This window comes from Bacillus rossius, chromosome 3 (genome assembly GCF_032445375.1).
Source record: "Bacillus rossius redtenbacheri isolate Brsri chromosome 3, Brsri_v3, whole genome shotgun sequence".
Lineage (NCBI taxonomy): Eukaryota > Metazoa > Arthropoda > Insecta > Phasmatodea > Bacillidae > Bacillus > Bacillus rossius.
Genome location: NC_086332.1, coordinates 38,926,939 through 38,950,636, shown reverse-complemented (window position 1 = coordinate 38,950,636; position 23,698 = coordinate 38,926,939). Strand labels below are relative to the sequence as shown.

Sequence of the window (23,698 nt, the reverse complement as noted above, 5' to 3'; positions counted from 1 at the left end):
ATAGGATTCTAAAAACAAATAGGAAAATATTTTAATAGTTATTAATTTTAAGGAAATAGGATTCTAAAAACAAATAGGACAAAATATTGTCAAAATATTTTAATAGTTGACAAAATATTTAGTCTTATCTTACTGTTGCCTATAATTGAAAAAAATAAGGGAAGTTTTTTTTTACTTATTCCTAAGAAAACAAAAAATATATAGTTTTGACCCCACCAGCTAAAACAATCACAGGACACATTACCTACTATTTCATTACCTATGTAATCAGTTAAGAATTTCCAGTAATAATTAATGGTGATAATTAAATTACAATTATAGGGATATGTGTATCATGTAGCCTACTCTGTTTGATGAATATGTTTTTGACTCTTAAGTTGTTTTTTCTGGGAAAGTCTGTCAATTTTAATAGAATTAAATGCTTTTCCATTTAAATGCTGGAAATATTTTTCAGAAAAATATACATTACAATTTTATTTATATAATCATTTATATCATTTTCCTGCCTTCTTTCCTTCAAAACAAGAAATATAGGTACCTTATATGGTTTAATATTTGAAATTATTGTTTTTTTTTTTTTTTTTTAATCCAAGGATTATTACATATTAAATCCTGAATTAACCTAAGGGAAAATTTATCACCCAAAACTATGACAAACCTCCCAATCAATCATTAATTTCTTATTGTTAAAAAGTACACACACTAAACAATTTTAAGATAAAAGTGACTACAAAATTATTACTATGAAAGACAACGTCACAAAGCAGAGACATGTCAGAAGAAAATCAGTACTGTAGTCTTAAACTAACAGGGTTAATTATTTAAGGAAAGTTCTGAGATTACCAAGGGTTTGATATTGGAAAAACATGTCTGTGCTTATTTATTGTCTACCACACTGCCACAGCTAATTGCTTCAAATTATGAGCCTGCAATGGTAAACTTGCCATAAGCTTGTAGGCGTAAGAATTATTTTATGTAATTTATGTTAGCAGTTCCTCTAACATATAATCCTACCAAATTTTTGGATTTTATTATTTTCCAAATTATTAATCAATTGAGCATCATTACACATTTTTAAGAAATTTTTTTAGCACCTTTTAAGAATCATTTAAAAAGTATATATTGACGTTTTAAATTACACATTCAAGTCAATAGCACAGTTTTACAAAAAATTTCAGATAACACACATGTTCTTCATACTCAAGCACTCGTTTCTTTAAAAAAAATGTTTATTTAAAAAAATAAACTTATTACACAGAATAAAATATTGGGGAAATACTGCATGCAGTGTACCACTAAGTACAATAATCAGACTATGCACCCATTAAATGATTGTGTTTATCACATAAACATTTTATGTACGTTCATTCTCACATAATAATTGATTCTTAATACTATTGCTAAAGATTTCTTTCAATTTTTTTAACAACTACTGCAGTCTGTCTTTTATGTATTGCTTTCATAATGAAGCTTATTAACATGTATAAATGTTATTTATGTGGTATGAAAACACATATCAATAACATAAAATAGTGTGTGAATGACCACATTAAAAACAGAAATTGTTACAATGATTTTAAACATATCTCAATAGTTTTAATTATCAAATAAGTTGCTAGTAAGAATAAATTGCTATATGTCTATGTCTTCAATAATCTTGATATACACAGGCCAGCCCGTGGTGAAAAAGTTCTCATACACTTTACTGAATAACAGTTCTAACACTTTTATCATCTTATCATCATCATTCCATATCAAAACAAGTGTTCACTTCGAGTCCACAACAGTACGAGATCAATTTTAAGTGTGCATAATCCAAAAAATATTTTGCTAAAATATGTAATATTGTAATTGATATGCACCACATTTCAGCACTGCCTCTGGTTCATGAGGAGTTGATTTATGATATGCCTAATAATTATCTACATTAACACATAGTCTCCGAAGTAGGAACGAGGCAAGCCGTACTGTCAGATTCACTCGGCCTTAACTCTTCCAGTGGCTGGTCAACATCGACGGCTGATTCGTCTCCAGGAATAGAGGGCATATGCGATGCCATCGGAGTCGGAAAGTCTTTGACTTCGATGGCACTGCTTCGGCGCAAAGATCGGTAGGGCTGAGGGGTGCGATATTCACGCACCTCGTTTGCAACAGTCAAGAAACAAGGATTCTCCGGAGTCTCGTCGTCACGAGTCTCCCGCCGCATGATGAGCCGCTCCATCATTTGATAATCGCTCTCCTCCGCATCTCGCAGGTGCTCTTTCTCGATGTAAAGAGCCATCTCTGGGTTGGACATCTCGGACGTGTGACGCATGCGCTGTGGCACGGCTTCCCCTGGCCGTGGAGGAGACAGCAAGTGTGGCGTGCACGGCGGGCTCAGCAGTCCGCACACCGTCTCCAGTTCGTCCGTGATGCTCGTGTATTCCGTGTGCATGGTCATCAGCCGAGATGACCGGGACTTGGAAGCAGGCGGGATCACCGTTATCCGAGGTTCCGCCCAAGTGACACTACGCTCGACCAGTGCTGCACGCGGAAAATCACTACCATCTAATGAATTATTGCATGTTGCGTTTTCGGGTTCGGAATGTGTCTTGCTCAGCTGTCTTGTGGTTAACATGGGAGTGCGATGAGAGATGCTTCCTATCTCCGAGCCATCACCATCACCCAGGTCAAAACTTGGCTTGCGATATATTTCGCTTTCTCTTCTGAGAGATCGGAATTGAACCGAATCGTTTTGGAAACGATCCATGAGCTCATCAACCTCGGGACTTTCATCATCATCTTCCACAACATCCGCACTCTTTCCTTTGGAACCTGGTGGACTATTTGAGTGCTCTCCTACAGAATTCTTATAAAAACTTTTCTGCCTTGACACCTGTGCAGAAATCTTTTTACTGCCTCTTCGAGACAATGGACTCTTTGTTTCATCCACACTTTCTCGTTCTTCCTCTTCTTCTTCCTCTTCTAAAAGATGGCTTGTTTTACTCCTAGCCTTATCTGGTGATCTAGCTCTCTCTTCCATTCGCAAATGGAAAGTTTCACCAAAGATAAATGGATCAGGCCTAACTTCAGTGAGTGACCTCGTAGGCCTTCTTCTAGCCAAGTTATCTTTGTTGAAACCTGGTGGAAGTAACAGCTTGTCACTAGGATCAGAAACTTCAGAAGCTACCTTTGTATCTTCAGACCTGTCACTGCACCGTCTCAGTCTTTCTGCCGCCATTTTCACATCCAGGATGTCTGCAGAAAGTGGATCTTTGACATGTGTTGCCATGAATCTATGAATTACTGCCAAATGTTGTACAGTTTGCTGTGACAGTTCTTCAAGATTTCGCAAGCGAAATTCAACGCTTTGTATAGAAGATGACTGAGAATTTTCTTTGATGTTGATGTCCTCTACTTTCTGCACCATGTTTTCCACTCTCTCTGAAGTGCTCTTGATGCGCTCATCACTAGACATATGCAGTTTCATCTCCTGCTCGCGGAAGTAACCTTCGACACACTCCTCCTCAAAATCGTACAGTCTTTCTAGGTCATCGCTATCAAGGAACAACTTGAGCGCGTTGTCGAATATCTCTTGCTCTCCGTTAACTTTACGCCGACAGAACTTGACAAGCAGGTACAGGTGGTCCAGTACGATCAGGGGGGGAGGCAGAACCGGCTTTTGCTCATACTCCATGACCACAGTGAAGCGCTGGAACATCCAAACCTGGTGGGACACCGCGTTCACCTCGTTGAAGATGTTGTTGAACACTGCTATCAGCAAGTTTATGAGCAGTATGTTGGCCACGAGGAGGTATATGGACATGACGGTCGGGGTGATCCAGCGTCCGGGCTGGCACTTGACCATGCCGTCGGCCTCCCCGCACGGAGGATCTATGTCCGTGGCGAACACCTCTCCGTACAGCATGAAGTACGGCTGGAAGAACACTTCTCGCACCAGCCGCCAACTGGGCTCGCTGTCAGGAAACAGTATCGACTGCCGGCACACCCCGAAGCTCATCAGCACCACCAGCAGCAGGACGACGAAGTAGATCATGTTTTTGACCATCTTGCCCATCATGGTGACGAGCGGTCCGAGGTACTTGTTCACGCCCAGGATGTTGAGGATGCGCAGGTACCAGTAAATGCTGTCCACGCAATATATTATCCGGCCGACCTGCATGGTCGACGGCCTCAGGCGCAAGCCCAGGCCCACCAGGAAAAAGATTATGGCAGAGGCATCACATGGGTTCCACATGTTCCACACCCATACTGAGAACTTGTGCCTGGAAAAACATCAATAAATTATCTTTAACAGTTTCATCTCTGCATGACATGAATAATATTGATCACAAATACTGAGTATTGGTAAAGTTGGATTATATTTAACAGGGATGGGGAGGGGAGGAATAGAACATCTTTGCTTGCTTTGTGTTTTCATATTCTTTCCTCTTGTTGGTGGGAATGATAAGATTTTTTTTTAGGATTTCTGAGAAGGAAGAGGAGAATACCTATTTCCCTACACAGTTCCACCCCTCACTAGCATTCGCCCCTGCATGTAGCAGAAACACTTATATGTATTTGTATAGTACCTACTTATATTTTCATGAGGTAGGTTGATTAGATCAATTAATTACCTATCCTATCATTTTTTAAAGTTTACATGTACATATAATAGTATATGATGACTATCAGCATATCCTGTGTGAGTGAGCAGTGGAATCACAATAAATAACTATCTGAAAATTTCAGATAACAGATATTTCAGATACACCTATAGATAGTGTAAAAGGACAGTAAACTAATTCTAGAAATAATTATTATGTTAAAATATTACATCTGTTACATCTGACACACACGAAAAGTACAATATGTATATATTTTCAGAGGGTATTTTTAAAGAAAGTGTTCAACAGGTTTTCCATGCAAAATTTATAGTCATAAACTCATAAGGTTCTATCGGGTACCGAGCCTAGGTTGGTATGCTGTGATATTGTTGTTGTGCATGGGTTCGTCTCAGAATCGAGGGAACAAACGTAACATGCTGTTTGCAGAATGAAGCTGTCTAATGAAGTAATTCTGGGCAATCAAGCATAGTACAATGATGCTGCGAGCCATTATTGAAGTATCAAACAGGTTCTGTGAAAAAGCTACTACAGCTCATATTATATCATTCAACATAAAATTGAATATTATACATAATACAAAAAAGAACTCAGATATGGTACTCTCACTAAAAATGCACTATGCTAACTGAGTGAAAACCAGACATTCTTTTAATCAGATATTTGCATATACGTGAGCTTTGTAACAAAATTGCAAAAACCAAGAATAGACAATACTCGAAGAAATATTTTTTTTCAATTAACATTTAGACTACTTTTACTTGTAAAATATATGCCTGTATTACAATTTTACACTTAAAATGTGTGCGAATGATTTAAACGTAGTTATAGTCTTGCACGCTGCCCCTCTTAACACATCAAGTTTCCGCTACCACTACAAATTGACGTCGTCCGGGCCTGCGGCCCCTTTGAGCCCGATATGCCACCGCCCAAACACCACCATCTCTGTTCAAACCTCCCGCTTGTGCGTGCGTGTGTGCGTGTGTTGGTAGCCCAGCAAGAGGGCGCTTAGCTGCAGTGCGCCGCACCCCTATATGTGTTAATAATTATTGTAACCCTTTTCTTTTCGCCCCAAAATAGTGTCACGACGGCTATGTATGTGAGTGCCTTTTGTTTCATTAATTTATGATGTTTAGGTAATAAAATACGTGCAAGCACGGACAAAGACGCTCCCTAGCGGGCGACGGCGGAACTAAAATGTAACTTGATTTTTACTATTTTTTACCACATAAGTAATAATTACAGACGGTCTGGTCATGGATGTGATGTGCTAATTTTTATAAAGAGTTCATGTTATTTTCAATAATAACCCGGGGCACGCAATAACTAGGATGTTAACGGTAATTGTGTTCGGCGCGAAGGGTGCCATGTTGCCTGCCGAAAGCCCTTGTCTCAGCCCAGTCTCCTTCATCAGCCGGCTGAGAGCGGACGTCTCTGCCAACACCCCGAGGACATCACCATTGTTTCACCGAGAAGTAGTTCTGTTAAGTAATTTATTCAAATCGTTTTCATTCTATCCTTGGGGCCTCTCTCGGTCGGAGTGACTGTTTAATTAATAATTCTTTACTCTCCGGAGTTTTTGGTCATCCGTGTATTAAGTAACGACTTGAGGCGACCACGTGCGTGGTTCGCCTCCTCACTTAAATCGATTCGTGCCTCGGGCGTTTTCTAACAGTATCAAGGAAGGATTGTATAAGGGTGTGTAACGTGAGTAAATAAAACCAACTTAATTGAGTCACGTGTCTTTGTGTTCGGGGGGGCCACGTGGGTCCATAACCAGTCAGCGGCGTGTGGGACGCCCTAAGAGCCCACCGCGGTTAATTAGAAGCGTGCCCGACGCTGAGAGTGGGCTCGGTTAGGAACAGGTGTTGCATTAAAAATCAGGAGAGCTAATATATCGCCGCACACGGGCCACGTAACGCCCTGAGTTAGAGTTTCAAGCCGGGTCCACGTGCCCACTCACGTGGTGGCACCCACTATTTCCACCAGTAATTCGAACCTTAACACCGGTACGCCCTCAAACTTATATTTTAGAAACTAATTAATTGCCACTTACTATGATTATATGCTCAAAAACGATGACATTATTTTACCAGGCGTACATAGATTTTTTTTCTGCTTGCATGTTCACACTAAGTAATTTCTGTGTATTTCACTCAGTACAGCTAGGGACAAGATTATGTAGTGAATTGCGATAAAACCGAAATAACACCGAAAAACATGTCAATACACCATATTACACCAAAATTCAAGTTAATACTCCACAAAACAAAAAAAATTACAATTAAAATCATAAAACTATTGACAAATATGTAATCTTTAAAATATTGAATTCAATAAAAGTAATTTCTTTAGCATTAAGTCTGAACCACATTTTATGCAAAAACATTGGAAAAAGTTTATTTCTTTTTAATCTTGCAACTGTTATTAGTAGAGACCTGCAAAATTCGCAAATTCATTGACCTCTAGGATAGACTACACAGTCCATTAAATACTCGCGGAAATTACACCCGTTCATTGGCTACTGACGCGTGAGACGTCTCAACTAGGCTGTCCGTAACTCGGCACTTTCTTGGTTTAGTGTTTCCATTGGCTCACAGTTCCCTGGGCCAATCGCAGAAGCGGTACGAAGGTATAGTTGTTTTGATGCTAGCCTATCGCGAAATGAATCCGCGAATTTTACATGTCTCTAGTTATTAGTTACTCATTTTTACATTACAATGTTGGTACATTTTTCAAACACAAAAATACTTATTCGATTAATTTTATTTGTTCTGAATAGTCACACATGCGTATTACAAGTAATTATATTGTAAAAGTGCAAATAACGTATCAGTCAAAATGACATTGTTTTGGAGAAATTAATATCATGGAACATTTAATCCTCATATTTGTTAAAAATATGCTTTTTTTTTAATAAACAGAGTTCATAAAAAATGAAAACCATAACACCAAAATCTCCTGTTTTAAAAATGAAACTGGCCCTAAAATAAAAACCATAAAATCTTGTCTCTAAGTACATATAGCTTGAATGTATATCATTATAAAACCATTTTTTTTAAATTATGTAAATATATTTAGACACTTTATGCTTTACCCATAGGCCAACTATAATATAAAAGCTTTAAGCTGCCCTGTAGTTACTTATATTACACCAACAAAGTTGATGGTTAACGCTAGTATAGTTCAAGTGTTATTTACAGAATTTTTGTACATTATGCAGTGCATATTACACTTACCCAATGGCAACCGGTTCCGATGAAACAATTTCTCTTATTTTTTCGCAGGCTAGTGTAATTATGTAGGAAATAACATAAAATTCCTGCCAAGATGGTGTTGCCTCCATCTTCACTAACACCACATAGCTGAAGAGCATTAGGAATATGACATACGCAATCTGTAACAAAAAAAAATAGTCCTTGATATTATTTTATATCACGGGCCATGCTAGACTTTGCAATGACACTATCATAAGTCTTTGGTACACTTAGAAATAATGTGCAAAATAGGCAGCTAGTAAAAAAAATTAAAGCTTTTAATAAGCTACCAATAAATTTAAGCCTATAAGTCAAATACGTGAAAGATCTTTCAAAATAATAGCTATGGATTTCACAAGGATTCATGTCATTGCATGCAGTTCTTTCTGTACCTAAATGTGTACAAGCTGAAATAGTGTCAAATAAAGCATTTCAGTACCATCTGTACTATAAATGAACCTTTAAAATGTAAGATTTATTGTTTACTGAAACACATTTTGTACTAAATAATTTCATCATGATGAAATGCATGTTGAGTTGTTGGTCAGTTATTTTGGACAGCTGAGTTGCATGGCAGCTAAAAAAATCACTTGTAGTGATTTTGACAATTTAACCAGCCTTTTGGTATAAACTTACAGACTTTTGGAGTTAATATAAAAAATTTAAACTAAAACGTATTATTGAATTACAAGCATCAGCTATAAGCTTTATGACAACCATCATGGCAATCACAATGAAAGACCCACCAACTTCTAAGTGAACCAAAATTAACAGTACATAACATATTTAATTTTTAATCTACACAGTAAGACAGTAATTTTCTGGTTTTGACAGTATTATTGAAACTGAAAATGTGAATTTCACAGTGATGCAGTTTTAATATTCACTACAAGTGTATTTTGAAGGTATTTCCAATGAAAGGCAAAAATAGTCGGAAATTCTAAATTAACAATCAATATTATGACACTTCAGCTAATGATCCAAACCTTCTTTCTGTTTCGTCACTGTGTAAGATCTACGGGAACCTGCAAAGTTACATGTTGGGTCGCTGGGTTAGGCTGAATTGACCCATCTGGGATGTGATTCGGCACTGTATCAGTGCTCTTTGCGCTAAAGTATACTTGTATGACCACGGGGAGAGGGGGGGGGGGGGGTGCACACCAGTTAAATGTTACTTACATTCATGAGGACCTGGTCCTAATCCACCCATCATGATATTTCAGTAGTTTTACAGTGTTCCCTGTTAATGCCTACTGCCTGGGACACAGGAGTGACAGTATGAACAGGGGGAGGGTTAGGGTTTGATGGAGGGTTAGGGTTACAGAGGTGTTTGGGTTTGATTGGAAAGGGCACCAGCTAACAAGTTTAGATTGAGGGCCCGTGCACGAAATGGTAATGACCCTTAGGGTCAATGCCTGGCGATGAAACCCTGGGTGTAGGCCCCCAGGGCCTCACTAATTACACAATTTGCCCGGCACAAAGGCAGTGAGCCTCGCAACCATCCCCGTCGAAAGACGCGCACACACCGTCCTATCACCCAAGGCGGCTGTTTGGAGGAGGGGGTTCTATGGCTGTCAAGAAACTGCAATTGTGATAGTAGTAGGTCATAACAGCCTTGGTGGATCCGAGGACCCACCGAGGGTTGGCGTCACTGCAATGCTGGGATGGTTCCTATGCCATGGCACAGTCTACTCATTGTCTGATTTGTAAATTTCCTAGTGAAACACTTTGTTGTCAATGAAACTCAATACCAATTCTTCAGTTATTCTTGTAAGAAGCTTATAATTGTAAATTATAATGATAACATCCTTTATTACAAATTTATTTCAAGTTTTTTTCCCCTTTTTTCCCCCTCTTTAGGGGGTGTGACATGTATTAGGTCATTATTTTGTATCTAAGTGAAACACTAGTAAACATGTACATTTTTAAAATGGTTTTACTTCAATTAAATGAAAAACATTTACATAGCAATATTTTGAATAGGTAATTAACTACCAAAATATAATTATTTTTTTTGGGGTTGCACAAACAAATAAAATCAAATGTAAAACAGGACTTAGGTAAACTATTTTTAGGTTTAACAGCAATGCTACTGGCTACTTCAAGAAATGTCTGGGATTTTTTCTGAAAATTTTATTTCATTTTACCTGGCCTTTCAAAATCCTCAGATCTGTGAGGAGTTTTGAGAGCTAAGAAAAAAAAAATAGTTTTTATAATATACATACAAACCCTATCATGAAGCAACCAGTATCATTGCCCTTAAACCTAAAAAAGTTTTAGTCCTTTTTTCCAGTGGATTCTCTTTATTTGTACACCCCAAAAACAATAAAATAGTAACTTTGGTAGCTAATTATGCAAAAAGTATGTGATGTATATATTTTTCACTTTGTGAAAGTTAAACAATTTAAAAAGTATACAAGTTTATCTGTGATTAATGCAAATATAAAATCATGACCTTAAGTGGGAGGCAACCCTTGAATAAATACTGTAAACATCAATATTAAATAAAAAATTACTCACAGAGTGTCCCCAGAACTTGGTTATGGGAGCAGTGTAAAACTCGTACAGCTTCTTCTTGAGTCTCAGCGGCCTGTTGGCTTTCACCTCGTAGTAGTCCAGGGGCACGTGGAATATCTGGCTGTTGCTGTCATCTTCCGTCACCACTTTGCCATTTTCGTGGACAACTGTGTCGCGCATGACAAAGTTGTCGTGAGTGAGAAGTGCCTTTGAACATCAGCAGCAATAACATGCTAAGAGACGATTCCGAATCAGAACTTACATGGGGAAAACATGGGAGAAATATCTCACTAGGACTTAAAAAAGTTATGTAACAAATACAAAACTAACCAATACCATAAACATCAAACCTTTATTTGGCCATTGTATGGTATACACCCGTCCAATGCAAAACATATTTGATTGCTTTAACCTTAAAATAGGTACCTATTGTTTGTTATTTTGGCCACAGATTCTTAAGGTTAAGTATTTTCACAATAAGAAATCAATATTTGGAGAACTGATTTAATACCAACCATGGCCGAGTTTAGAAGCTGAATTGCATGATTATGATTTTGTGATTACATCCAAGACAGGAATGTAAGCTGCATTCCTATCACTTTTGTAAAGTAACTATGGTACAGGACATGCTTCCTAACAACTTATTTTTTAACAATATTAACACCAATACTTATATTTTTCTCTTTCCTAAGTGCATAGGGAGGCACTTATGTCTGGAAGTTTCTCATATAGGTGATCCCTAATATACAAAAGTTAACCTCTATTTAACTCAAACGAACTATAAAGTAGATCTTAAATCACCAACTTCAGTGTTATTAAAAACACTTACATATCTGGACTCTCTGTGATACTTGCTAATGGCACACATTGCTACTAGCTGTTACCATCACTCAGTTATAACTCCACAGTTACTATGTACACTATCCTCATGTGTGTGATGTACTTTTTGATACACAATGCATGGAAGATAAAACAGGACTAGACTTTTACTGGCGTGAGCATAGTTTTCATGGTTACCAAGTTGCAGCTTAATATATTTTACGCTATGAGTTTTTCAGTTAACACAATCATGCTAAATCAAAACTAACAGAGCCTCTTTTTTTTTTGTATGGGAGAGGATTAAAATTAATTTGAAGTGAATACTTCTTATACTATGTTCTCATATTTAACACTGAGTTGCTTGGCTTCTGGGTTGTAACGCGTCTAAGGCGTAACAGCTCCCTGATGATGGCAACTGCAACATCGATCGAAATGTCGGAGATATCTTCGCCTTCAACGTGGCTACAACCTAGAAGCTAAGCAACTCCAGACAATGGCCGTGAAAGCCTACAATCTTTACTCTTGCGTTTAACGTTTGCGTTAATTTCTAACGCTGCCGTGGAGGGGAAAAAGAAATAGAGAGAGAGAGCCGGTGAGTCATACACAAACTTTTACATACATTTTCTTATACTTTTTCATACTTTTGCCCATTTTCGCTTACTTTTGCGACTCTAAAGTCACAACTCTGAAGTTGTGTCCAGTGTTAACGTTAAAATTGTGACAATATGTACAGACATTTCCAATACGGTTATTAATCATATTTTTGGCAATCAAAAACCCATTGATTCATTCTTAGATTCCATTGAAGTCATGGACAGACACTAGTAAAAATCTACCTTCAAGATGATTACGAGTGTTTCAAATATTAGAGTAACTTAAAAATTTCTTATTTTCTGACGTGCGTGGAGGTCTTGCCCTAATGTGTTTTTTTCAGAATTTAAAATGAAAAAGACAATCTTCATATATAATTATATTTCCATGAAAATATATACCAAAGTATTTTATATTTGCTCAGTACGCACACTGAAAATATTCATCGGGGGAACTTTACATCACTTGGTAAACACACCGTCCAGATAGCTAACATAAAGACACGCTGGGTTTAGCTGGTGATTAACACAACAAATTGCAAGACTATTGTCTAGATCGCATTTAACATTATTACGTCGGCCAGGGCTTCGCCCTCTTTAGCCTGGTCAGACTCCGCTTCCAATTTCTTCCCATCTCGCACCTAACCACTCCTTCCTCACATTATTACCACCAATGTACGTAGTTGTGCGAGTTCAAACAGCATGCCACAAACAACCTCAAGAGGGCGCCCTAGCATCAGTGCTTCGCTCCCTTAATTAATCGTAAATGATATTGTAAACCTTTATTAAATTTGTCTCAAGGGTCTTTGTGTTACTGTGGACTGGCCAGGAAGGTTTGGTTTAGTAATTTTTATATAATTTTACTCCCAACACAAAGACGGCGCTGAGCACTTCAGAGGAAAAACCCAAGCCCAACCGAAATCAGACCTTATTTCAATACTAAAATATTAATTACTATAAGTTATGACGTAACGAAGCTTCGAGAAGACGTGCAATAATTTTAACAGTGTCTTTTCCTCAATAACCCTTGACATGTTATCACAGTAACGTAGCGGTGCTCTGGTTCGGTACGGAAATGCCATGTTGTCGTGGAGAGTGAACCTCTCGCCCCAGTCAATCATCATCACCGGCCGAGAGTAGACGCACCAGCACCCCGGGGTCCTCATCTCTTGCAGTAGTGATAAGTAGTTTTCAGTCACTTATTTAAGTCTTTCAAACCATTTGCGTTTGTCCTTGGGGCTTACCTCAGCTGGCAGTTCGCTCAAATAATTGTTTTATAAACTCTTTAACAAGTCTTTAACCACCAACTACCTAACTTCTTTGTGTGGACCACACTGCATCTGAAACCGATGCATGCCTTGGGGCTTTTTCTGTGCTTATTAAGTAAATACATGTATGAGGGCATGTAAACTCTGTATAAACAAAAACATGTGAGTTAAACTGAGTTCTCTTCTGGCATCGTGTTGACCATCTCTCATTAGCAGGTGTGTGGGACACCCTAAGAACCCACAGGAGTCTTACATAGGTTAAAGTATGCCCGATGCTGAGAGCGTGCCATGTCTAGGCAAATTATGTTCGGATAACTAGAGAGGGTATGAATCTTGCTCCCACATGGGCTACATCACAACCTGAGAAGGGTCTCAGCTGGGTCCGTGAGCCCTTTACACACGGTGGTGTCCATTATTAATTTTCGTTACGAAACCATCAGCTGAGAGGCTCTCAACTACCTGCTATATATCGGCATTAGGCGCAACTTCCCAAGTCCATAGACTACGGTATGCCTGCTTACGGAATTTTTAATTTTATTGTTTAAACTTTACCAACCGTATTTATAATATCACTCCATTCCTTTGATTATTTTATTTCTTTTAATTATTTGCATGAAAAATTAAAGTTAGTTTTTTATCACACCAAGTAAGCATAACCTCTAACGCATGTACATTAATTGCATGCACCCATTTTTTTTGCCTCCAATCCTCAATAGGACTTCATAGTTCATACTTACATTCAAGTCTAGTAACACTATGGGTTTAGTATAGGAACACGTCCATACATACATTTGTCTATACAGATGTGCATTTTTGTGCACAATTATTACCACAGGTGCTTTCACATGTGTGTGAACATGTGCACTGTATTTACATATGTGCATATCTGCTCAGTCAAGTGCATGGTTTTACACATTAAACCTTTTTAAAAGCACATAGTCAAATAGTGCACCAAAATGTATTTCATTCAGTAAACCTGTTCTTGTTATGTCTGATCACTTTTCTTTTACCACTATGCTACCTTTTTGAGTTTGTTAAAAAACAGTTTTTACACATTTTTAAAATATGTATTGACAAACATCCATGCAGATGATTACATCTAGAGGAAGTTATATGTACAGACAGTTAGAATAAGGTTATCACATAATGGATCATTTAGAAATCAAATATAAAATCACAATTAAATCCTACACTTAAAATATGAAATATAGATATGAATTATGAAATTAAAAGTTGCTGAGGCAAGTTTTCAGCAAATGGAACTAAACCAAATTTAATACATTAAAAAAGTACTTTATGTTTATTATTAACATTTAAGAACCATAGTTAGCATAACTAGTTTGGTCATGCAAGGTTTTTAAAACTATGTAAATTTAATGTCTGGTACCTAAACAAGGCAGGAAATGGAAGTATTAGTAATACATACATGTAAGCACCATGTACCTAAACCTTTATGACTGCTGTAATATCAGATTTTCTAATAAAGTTCAAACCTTGAACTACGTACCTACTACTATAAGTTAAGGTGTTATAAGATTTACCTTTTTCATGTTATTAATAAATATCACTGCACATTTCATTGATTACTAATCTGTGTAAATATATTGTACACATAACAAAATTTACTTAGGTTTTGTAGACATACCATAACTTCTTGTGGTTCAGTTGCCACAAACTTTTTTTCAAAAAATTATGGGCTACTATAAAAAAAATGCTGTTATCGAGAGTTCACTGTACAATTAGTGGAAGCTTCTTTTCATTGAAGGAATAGCCATAATTGGTTTCTGGGTGTGCGTCACTACCTATTATGTCGATGAAAATATATTTTTGAAGTCATACACTCATAAATACATGGCAGTCTTAAAATTTAGCAGAAACTGCACAGCACTGGCATATGTAAAGGAAGGAGCCATATTTGTTTAAAAAAAAATTGTTTAAAAATTTTTCTATGAAAAGTCATTTCAAACGAATTCAATGTGTATCTAAAAATATGCTTATTTGCTCACTCATGTGCATGGTTATACACATTCAAACTTTCTAAAATCACGTGGTAAAATAGTGCAACAAAATGTTCTTTTTTTTCTGATCAGTTTTCTTTCGCCACTGTGTTCCTTTTTACTTAAAAAAAGGTTTTTACATATTTTTAAAATAACTGTGTAGCTGGTATAGTAAGATCCCTGAAATTATTCCTGACATCTTGCAGTGAAATACTTACAGGTTAACATCAGCTGCTACCGCCAATTACTAAATATATTGTTGGTGCAAATGATAGAATTTTAAAGATTTTGGGGGAGGAAGGGGGGTTAAACCCTTGTGTATGCTCTGGTTGAGGAATTAGGATACATTAATCACTAGCCATGACATGACATATACAACAATGAAGTGTTAAATAGAACTGTCCAGTGAGTGGCAAACCTTGTACATTAAGTGTATCTGTGTTAACTGAAGCTCTGGGCAATAATGACATTTCACGTAATACTACTGTTGATTGGTTATGCAGCAACAAGTTAAAATTTAGCTGAAGGTTTCTGAAAATATAAAAAGTTTAGGTCATATTTTTTTAGGTATTGCATCACAGAAGTCAAAACACAAAGGCTCTAGTACTTGCTACTTGTTTTGACGATATAATTTCTTAATTGTGACATAAAAATAAAAATAAACTAACTGTTATTATAATTGGAGTATTCACTTTAAAATCTTAAGCATTGTTATGAAGAGTAAAGACAATCCAAGAAAGCAAGAAGGTACCCAAAGGGTTATAAAAATTAATCTTAAAATGATTATTGTGAAGAATTGTTAAAAGTTTTTAGGTCAGTTGTTACACACATAAAATTCTTTTAAATTTTACTACACCAATTCCATACCATGCTGGGTTGAGAAGCAAACACAGAAGCAGAAATAAATATTTACAGCAGGATATTTAGGCCACAACAGATATTTTGTACTACCTTGATGCCCTGCTGACTGGACGAACGGCTCCTCACGCTAAACTTTCGGCCCTTCTTCTAAAAACAATTGTGATTCATGTAGCTTTCTTTATTCCTTCTATGCACCAATTCAAACAAGCATTTCACATGCATGGCTCAAGAAAAATACATCCATTTAGTGTTGTGTATGAAACATTAAATAAAAAAACTAATAAGAAATTTTTTTTTAATATAAAAGTGTAGCATCAAGCTTTGAGTACAATATTTGACAGTTCATATACATATGTTCATATGTTCATTCATATTCATATGTTCATTCTGGTAACCTTTCTTTTTTTTCTGCTTTTCAATGTGCGTTGCCATAGTAAGAGTATGTATGCACAACTGTCTTCATTTGACCAATCAATTAATAGTAAACATTAGCTAATATGTTTAGGCCTACTGATGAGTAAAGACAAGATTTTATGGATTTATTTTAAGTCCAATTTCATTTTTAAAACAATAGTTGGGTGTTATTTTTAATGTTTCTTTTTTTAAATTTTGTTTTGAAATACTAATTCTACTAAAAAATGTAAAGTTGACAGGCTGCATTTTTACGATATAATAATTTGTAATAATTTTGTCTAAAACAGATACAATAGTGACAATAAAAATACATCAGTGAGTATCTATAGTTTAAAGTGATTCAATAAGATATTCAGGATCAAGCAATTTAAATCAATTTTTTTTATCAAAGCAGTTTGGTACAAACTTTATATAGAAATGACCACATTCCACAAAACAATTTAATCCTCCACAAAATAATGTTATTGAATGCATTAAGTAGTTAATTAAACTATTTTACCTAATGCTATCATTTAAAACACATCTCTTCAAAGAGAATACATTTTTAAAATTATATTTTTATCTGATTTACTATTATAGGCAATATTTTATTTACTTCATTGGTACAAAAAATTGGTTAATTTTCATACTGAATTTTATTTGTTCATCAAACCGTAGTTATTCAAATCTATATTTTTAATGCATAACTTGTACTGTAAGTGGTAATAATGGTACTCTTAAATATTTTTATCCAGCTGAATTAACATAGTTATGAAAAATGGAGAATATTTTTACTGAGAATGCAAATGTAAAGCTTGTATGTATGCCAGTAGCATCTAACCACACATACATGTTTCATGCCTCATTGTTGCATTTTTATAAATCAAGGGTTGTGAAGACAAATATCTTATTTTTTAAAACATATGTTCCATGAAAAAAAAAATTAAGTTTTGTTTAGCAGTCCTAATAAAATATGTAACTGATTTTGTTGCAAACATTATGGATCATTATTTACAAAGTAAAAAATATATATATTAGTATATGTTTTCATTTAATGAGGATCTGTGGGTTCTTTCCCCTGGCATCTCGCGGAATCTACACCCATGACTGAGGTAAATACCTTTGGTGTACCAAATAATTAATGGATATCGGTATTCTCATCTGTGCAAGCGGACTCATCAAAATTTTGAACTGTGCACTATCTATACCTGCTCTGGGGAGATTCTTTACTCTCAAAGAACCAACCAACGTTCTTTTACGGCCTTCTTGGATTTTTAGGATTTGCTTAGCAATACCAACTCATACGCAGCCATGCCATTTGATTGGTGGTGGTGAGGACTGTAAGTGTTGAATTCGAACTCGTACCCTGCTGCAAAACACTGACATTGATATGACAGGAAAGGTATGTAATCAAATACAATGGTCTTTGGAATGCCATGAGCACTGAATATATTTTTGAGTACTGTTATAACACTGCTGGACTGTTTATTAGAGAAAGACACAGTATTTCAAGCCACTTGGACGAATTATCAAGTGCCACTACTCAGCTCCTATTTTTTTCAAAAGACAATGTAGAAAAGAGATCAGGGATCAGGAGTTCCTTCTGTTTGATAGCTTATATTTTTTGCACACCTTCATTGCATTTTTAAAAACAAATTGGAGATAATATTCTTGCATTTGAAAGTAAAAAAAACTATTTTGTGGTGTATGATTATTTGTCCTGAATAATTTTAATTTTACAGTTTTTACAGTATTTTTCTCGTGAGATTCAATGAAGTGAAATCATCAGTTGAAATGTCAAAGAAACAAAAAAAGAACTAAACTTGATTTGTTACTGTCCATTACTTTGAACAAAAAAAAATTTTTTTATTTCCATCATACGATTTGTAGTTTTCAACTAAGAAAACATTAAGAATTGAAATCATGAGACTCACAAGGAACCACAGAATATTAAATATACTGTATATACTATTTTTGTGAATTACTATTTTCCAGAATTACCAATATATTTTCCAATTAATCTCTGACTTTTGGAATAAAAAAAATAAGACAACATAATCAAAACAGATAAAAAAAACATAAATATTGCTGATTAAGCTGCATTCATAAAAATTAAATGGATATTAACGTAAAGCAGCAGCTTTCAATATATTATGATTTTTGTTGGCATATGCAATTAAATATTTGTGTTCACAGTCCAAAAAAAAACAAAAAAAAACAATAACAGTAACACAGAGTAAGTAAGTAGCAACTTTTTGACACTGTAAAAAAAATGTACAATTCACGTTAAACTTTTGAGGCATGAAATTTGTACACACTGCAGTTAACTTTAAACTCTACAGGCCTTTCATTATTGAACACAAGAGAAATTAACACAAGCTGCATAATATTAAAACTGCGGCTACAAGATAAATGCATACACAAAACACACATTGATCTAAATGAACAGCAGAAGCATTTAGCAAAAACAGAAAGAAAAAAAATATATATTAGCTATTGCAAAATAGAAATTAAAAGATACACATTAGCAAACATTTTAAATATAAGCTTTTGAGTCTGAAACCAGTCCATCAAAACCATCCTTAAGAATAACAAAATGGTATTTGTGCTTAATTATTTCCCTCCACCAAAAAACACAAAAAGCTTTAAGATAGGTACTATGGAAAACATGTGTCAGATTCGGTTGAAGAAAGCAGCTAGATAATTACTATTTTTCTTAACTATCTTTACCATACCTTGACTTTGCATACAAATTAATATAATTTTCTAACAGGCACCTTACATAAATATTTTAAGGTATATAGCTACCTATTATCCTGGCCAAAATTATTCATATATTATGTAACAAATATGCTGAGAAATAAAAATATGTAATTGATGACACTGGTTAGCAATGACTTTTTATGTAGCCTATCATACTGAGCTAATAGTTAACAATAATGTGTTAGGCTGCCGTCGTCCGGGGTCTCGGGCTCGAGTCCCGGTGTGGCTCCTAGTGGGAAAAGGCGGTTCTTGCTACGTATTGTCCGGGTGGGCGCCAGACTAGCTCGGTTCTAGTCGTGAGTTTGGGGGTCGTGGATGTATGTGCCCCTGCGTGGCCCACTAGGGCCGGCGGCGGTGTTGCGTGAGATGATTTTAAATAAGAGGCGTGGAGTTAAGGTGGTGGTGTCGTACCTTTTATTCATAGGAACGAGTCGTACACAATACAACACTCTACAGAGGTCCCCGGGGGGGGTTTACTCGTTATTCCGTGGCGCCGTATGGTTTGTGTTCCGCGTTACGTGGCCTCGGACGCTGCTACGTCTCATACGTCTCACTGGTTACACGGGTAACGTAATTTCGTAACACAAAGGCGGGACACAAAATACACTGAATTAAGGGGGTGCGCACAAGTTACGTGGCACTCGTTACTCGGGTAACGTAAGTTAGCAATACAAAGTACGGGACACAAAAATACACTGAATTAAGGGGGCGCGCACAAATTACGTGGCACTCGTTACTCGGGTAACGTAAGTTAGCAATACAAAGTACGAGACACAAAAATACACTGAATTAAGGGGGCGCGCACAAGTTACGTGGCACTCGTTACTCGGGTAACGTAAGTTAGCAATACAAAATACGGGATACAAAAATACACTGAATTAAGGGGGTGGACGATTGGAGACGGCCAATCCCGTATGCAAATGTCTCGGCGCGGGTGTTGTGCCCACTGTGGTGAAACACGCACCGCAATTAAGTTTGTCCAAGTTCCCTTGCGGGTTTGTGGTCAGCGCCGTGCGCGTGACCTTAAATAAAGTTCTGTAAGTTGCGGGAGGCGGCCCGTGCCGTATACTGAAGAGCAGCCCCGCTGACCAAGTGTGGTGCGGGGTGTCTTTAAATTGATGCGGCCGGATTAGGTCCTGGACCGAAAAAAGGGACCGGGTACTCACGGAGAGGTTAAGTAATAAAAGGGGTTCTGTTAATTAGTGACTATATTTACCGGACGTTACTTTCGATGTAGACAAAGGATGTTGCCTCTCCGTGGGACGTAGGTCCGCCCCGGTCCGTGAGCTGCGCTGAACTGCCGAACTGGCATGGCGTCCGAGGGAGGCTCGGCCTCTCTCGCGCCAGGCGTGACCTCATTACGCTAGACTCCAAACGGGTGTGTCTGGAAGAGATTTTATTGTCGCTAAAATCCTAATTTAATGTTTTAGGAGGAATGGGTACGGTTCTTCTCTTGTCTACTCAGGTTTCCGCGGCTTTGTCTTTGATTGCTGTTCGGGTCGCCTGACTCGGGTGGGCCATGGCCAGGGGTGTGTTCCGTTAGCGGGAGCGTATACTGGCGGGTGCAGGTCGGGCTCTGGGGTGGTCGTCGGCCAGACGACGTCAAACGCCCCCCCCCTGTGAAGCCCGACCTTGCGCCGCTTATGGTCCCGCTAACATGGGGCCACCCCTAGCTCCGGCCACTCCATCCCGGCGTGGTTCGCGGCTCAGCAGCTGGTTGGCTCCGCGTACTGGACCTGGTGATCAAGGCCGACTGGGCCAGCGTGCGCGCCGCCCCGGTTGCCGTCGTGGCAGGCGTGCCGGGGGCGGCGTCGTGGCGCCTGGGCGGGGTCAGCGGCTGATAGGGTCAGCGCACTGGACCTGGTGATTGTGGCCGACTGGTCAACGTGCGCGCCGCCCCGGTTGCCGTCGTGGCAGGCGTGCCGGGGGCGGCGTCGTGGCGCCTGGGCGGGGTCAGCGGCTGATAGGGTCAGCGCACTGGACCTGGTGATTGTGGCCGACTGGGCTAGCGTGCGCGCCGCCCCGGTTGCCGTCGTGGCAGGCGTGCCGGGGGCGGCGTCGCGGCGCCTGGGCGGGGTCAGCGGCTGATAGGGTCAGCGCACTGGACCTGGTTATCGTGGCCGACTGGGCCAGCGTGCACGCCGCCCCGGTTGCCGTCGTGGCAGGCGTGCCGGGGGCGGCGTCGTGGCGCCTGGGTGGGGTCAGCGGCTGATAGGGTCAGCGCACTGGACCTGGTGATCGTGGCCGACTGGGCTAGCGTGCGCGCCGCCCCGGTTGCCGTCGTGGCAGGCGTGCCGGGGGCGGCGTCGCGGCGCCTGGGCGGGGTCAGCGGCTGATAGGGTCAGCGCACTGGACCTGGTTATCGTGGCCGACTGGGCCAGCGTGCACGCCGCCCCGGTTGCCGTCGTGGCAGGCGTGCCGGGGGCGGCGTCGCGGCGCCTGGGTGGGGTCAGCGGCTGATAGGGTCAGCGCACTGGACCTGGTGATCGTGGCCGACTGGGCCAGTGTGTGTGCCGCCCCGGTTGCCGTCGTGGCAGGTGTGCCGGGGGCGGCGTCGTGGCGCCTCCTAGCTCCGGCAACAGCCCCACCCGGGTGGTGCTCGCGGTGGCCGCAGTTGGTAGGGCCCGAGCACCTGTCCCGGGTCGTCCCACGCCGAACATCCGGGGGTCGACTCGTCGAGGTGGCCTGTTGACGTTGGCCCTCAGCGTCTGGTACGGCGTGGATGGGTACAGCCTCCTCTCCCGTTCCGGTGTACCGGGCGGGTTTGGAGTAGAGGCCTCCTCGTCCCCGTCGTCCAGTTCCATCATCATGAGGGTGGTGTCGGCGTGGTCGTTGTGCGGTTGTGCCCTAAGCACCTCCCCGGACTCGTTCTCGGGGGGTGACAGTGGTTCCGAGTGTGGCTGCGGTGTCTCGCAGCGTGCAGCGGTGCGGTGGTGGCCAGGGTGCCGGCCGGCAGGGGCGGCGGCGACCAAGGTCAGGTGGCTCTCGGTAGGCGGGCTGCAAGCGCGGGCGGCGCTCGGCACGGCCCGGCTCAGCCTTGCCGACATGCGGGCGTTTCGCGGCCCGTCGTGCCAGACGGATGACAGGTGTCATCGGCCGAGTGGCGGTCACGTGCGGTGGGGGGGCGGTCGGGCGTCCAGGTGCCGTGGCGTCGACCTGCATTGCGTCAGGCAGGTGCAGGGAGCTCAGGCGACCCGGTAGCCGCGGTGACGTCACGGTGTGGCGTCGTGGCGCCTCTTGAGGGCGGAGCGCGCGTCGCCTCGGCAGCTGCTGTGGCAGGCCGGCCGAGGGGCGGCGTCGTGGCGCCTCTTGAGGGCAGAGTGCGCGTCGCCTCGGTGGCTGCTGTGGCAGACTGTCCGAGGGGCGGTGTCCTGGCGCCTCTTGAGGGCAGAGTGCGCGTCGCCTCGGTGGCTGCTGTGGCAGGCTGTCCGAGGGGCGGCGTCGTGGCGCCTCTTGAGGGCAGAGTGCGCGTCGCCTCGGTGGCTGCTGTGGCAGGCTGTCCGAGGGGCGGCGTCGTGGCGCCTCTTGAGGGCAGAGTGCGCGTCGCCTCGGTGGCTGCTGTGGCAGGCTGTCCGAGGGGCGGCGTCGTGGCGCCTCTTGAGGGCAGAGTGCGCGTCGCCTCGGTGGCTGCTGTGGCAGGCTGTCCGAGGGGCGGCGTCGTGGCGCCTCTTGAGGGCAGAGTGCGCGTCGCCTCGGTGGCTGCTGTGGCAGACTGTCCGAGGGGCGGTGTCCTGGCGCCTCTTGAGGGCAGAGTGCGCGTCGCCTCGGTGGCTGCTGTGGCAGGCTGTCCGAGTAGCGGCGTCGTGGCGCCTCTTGAGGGCAGAGTGCGCGTCGCCTCGGTGGCTGCTGTGGCAGGCTGTCCGAGGGGCGGCGTCGTGGCGCCTCTTGAGGGCAGAGTGCGCGTCGCCTCGGTGGCTGCTGTGGCAGGCTGTCCGAGGGGCGGCGTCGTGGCGCCTCTTGAGGGCAGAGTGCGCGTCGCCTCGGTGGCTGCTGTGGCAGGCTGTCCGAGGGGCGGCGTCGTGGCGCCTCTAGCGTTTTTGATGTTTCAGGCGGTGCCGAAGACGGCGTCGACGTCGATGTCGTGCGCGTCTGTCTCGTTTTGGTGGGCTCCATCCCCTGTGCCTCGAAGCCAGGCGGGCACCGCGGGGCGAGTCCCGGTGGCGGGGCCTCGCACAGGCGTCTCGGCGTCGTGGCCCTGGGCATTCCGTTTTCCAGCGTCCCTTTTGAGACCGCGCGCTCATGTGGCAGTGACGACGGCTGCATGTAATTGAAGCTAGGCGGTGGCGACGGTGTGGCGCGACGTGTCGGTGCCGAGTCTGGTGGCGTCCCGGATGAGGCGTGTGTCGTAGACGACGCGGGTTGCGTCGGAACGGTCCTTCGCGGCACTGTGACAGTGGTCAGGTGCGGTGGCGAGGCCATCCCGGCGTCGTGAGGTGTCTCCGACACGCTGCGGATTCGGGTCGTCGTGGCAGACTGCGGTGGGACGGTCGGCGTCGTGCGTCGTTCGGTCGGCTTTGGCGGGTCAAGCGTCGTCGCAGTCATGTTGAGTGGCGTCAGGTCTGCGAGGGGTGTTGAGGCTGGTGGCGTTGGGCCCGGAGGCGGAGGGAGCAGGATTGGCGGCGAGAGGGT

The 23,698-nt window shown here is 41.4% G+C and overlaps 1 protein-coding gene across 12 annotated transcripts in view; it reads right to left on the bottom strand.

The window, feature by feature from the left end:
• Positions 1 to 1,067: 1,067 nt before the first annotated feature.
• LOC134530542 (transient receptor potential cation channel trpm) overlaps positions 1,068 to 23,698 on the bottom strand; it is a 435,446-nt gene continuing 412,815 nt past the window's right edge. For 8 of the 12 annotated variants that reach the window (XM_063365457.1, XM_063365452.1, XM_063365455.1 and 5 more), the window contains 4 exons: positions 16,004 to 16,060; positions 10,382 to 10,585; positions 7,844 to 8,001; positions 1,068 to 4,265 (listed from right to left, as the gene is read on the bottom strand). In XM_063365457.1, coding sequence (XP_063221527.1) covers positions 1,928 to 4,265; positions 7,844 to 8,001; positions 10,382 to 10,585; positions 16,004 to 16,060 — 2,757 coding nt within the window. In that variant the 3' untranslated portion in view covers positions 1,068 to 1,927. The remainder of the gene's footprint in view (positions 4,266 to 7,843; positions 8,002 to 10,381; positions 10,586 to 16,003; positions 16,061 to 23,698) is intronic. The other 4 variants (XM_063365461.1, XM_063365458.1, XM_063365456.1 and 1 more) reach the window with 2 other exon arrangements.